The sequence below is a fragment of the Arachis ipaensis genome, chromosome B01 (assembly GCF_000816755.2).
Source record: "Arachis ipaensis cultivar K30076 chromosome B01, Araip1.1, whole genome shotgun sequence".
In the NCBI taxonomy this organism is placed as follows: Eukaryota; Viridiplantae; Streptophyta; class Magnoliopsida; order Fabales; family Fabaceae; genus Arachis; species Arachis ipaensis.
Genome location: NC_029785.2, coordinates 103,023 through 104,038, shown reverse-complemented (window position 1 = coordinate 104,038; position 1,016 = coordinate 103,023). Strand labels below are relative to the sequence as shown.

General features: G+C 29.7%; 1 protein-coding gene and 1 long non-coding RNA gene across 3 annotated transcripts in view; one reads left to right on the top strand and one right to left on the bottom strand.

Moving 5' to 3' along the window:
- LOC107615942 lies at window positions 51-629 on the top strand. Its single transcript, XR_001614496.2, has 2 exons — window positions 51-219; window positions 385-629. It is a non-coding gene; the product is annotated as an uncharacterized LOC107615942 (long non-coding RNA).
- LOC107644031 (probable galacturonosyltransferase 15) overlaps window positions 498-1,016 on the bottom strand; it is a 7,248-nt gene continuing 6,729 nt past the window's right edge. The window contains exon 9 of one of the 2 annotated variants that reach the window (XM_021108242.1): window positions 498-639. In XM_021108242.1, the coding sequence (XP_020963901.1) occupies window positions 627-639 (13 nt within the window). In that variant the 3' untranslated portion in view covers window positions 498-626. Of the gene's footprint in view, window positions 643-1,016 lie in introns of both variants that reach the window. The other variant, XM_021108222.1, reaches the window with a different exon arrangement.

The window sequence follows — 1,016 nt, the reverse complement described above, 5'->3', positions numbered from 1 at the left end:
CTTTTAAATTTATTTTTATATTTTGTGAATATATATATATATGTTGGTACAGATAGGTGAATTTGAGAGAGCTCAACAACAACAACAACATCAACATGAACAAAATTTTTTAATGGCACCTGGTGGAGGAACTATATGTGACACAATTGCATCTTCACAACAACCACCACCACCATTTGATCGCAACTTCTTTTAGGATCTGGTCACCAATATTGTTGTGTAAGCATCCATTTGTATACATCTACTTCTGTTCTTCCACTGCTTAATTAATATAACAAAATATAAGATATGATGATAATTAAATAATTAAATAATTAATATAACAAAAAAATTATTTTGGCATGTTTCTCACAACCTTATTATTTTACCTTTATTTGACTGCAGCTGATAGAGGGTGGTGGAAACCAATGGAAGTTCAAGCACAGCCTTCACATAATTTAATCTATCTGAAATATATATAGTTCCAATAGTAGTGTGATCCTTAATTATAATGCTTCTGGAATTTACTTTAGTTACAAAATTTCTTCCAACTGGGAAGGAAAGAACCAACTTTTGCAACCATATACCGAACATAATATTAATATTATTGATGCTGATGTATCTCTAAATAAGAACCACTTTCTTTCTCACTTTTTTTTTCTGTGTATATGTTTCTGTTTGCTGCGATTTTGTTTTTGATATTGGAGTTGCAACCGTGTTTTTTCAAAATGTGGGTTGATGGGATGTTATTTTCAAATGTGGAACCGTTTAATTAGATAAATAAAAATCGGACAGTCCGATTTGTGATAAGTACAGAAATCGGATTGAAGGATTTGTGAAATCAGACCGAGGAATTTGTAAGAGAATAGAAATCGGACCGAAGAATTTCTATTAAAAAAAAATTAAAAAATTTGAAGTATAGAAATCAGACCCTCCGATTTATATATCTTTCACACTTTAAAAAAATACTAAAAATTACAATGTTAAGATATATCACCACTTTTACTTCCCTATACAAAAAAAAAAAAAAAAGCCCT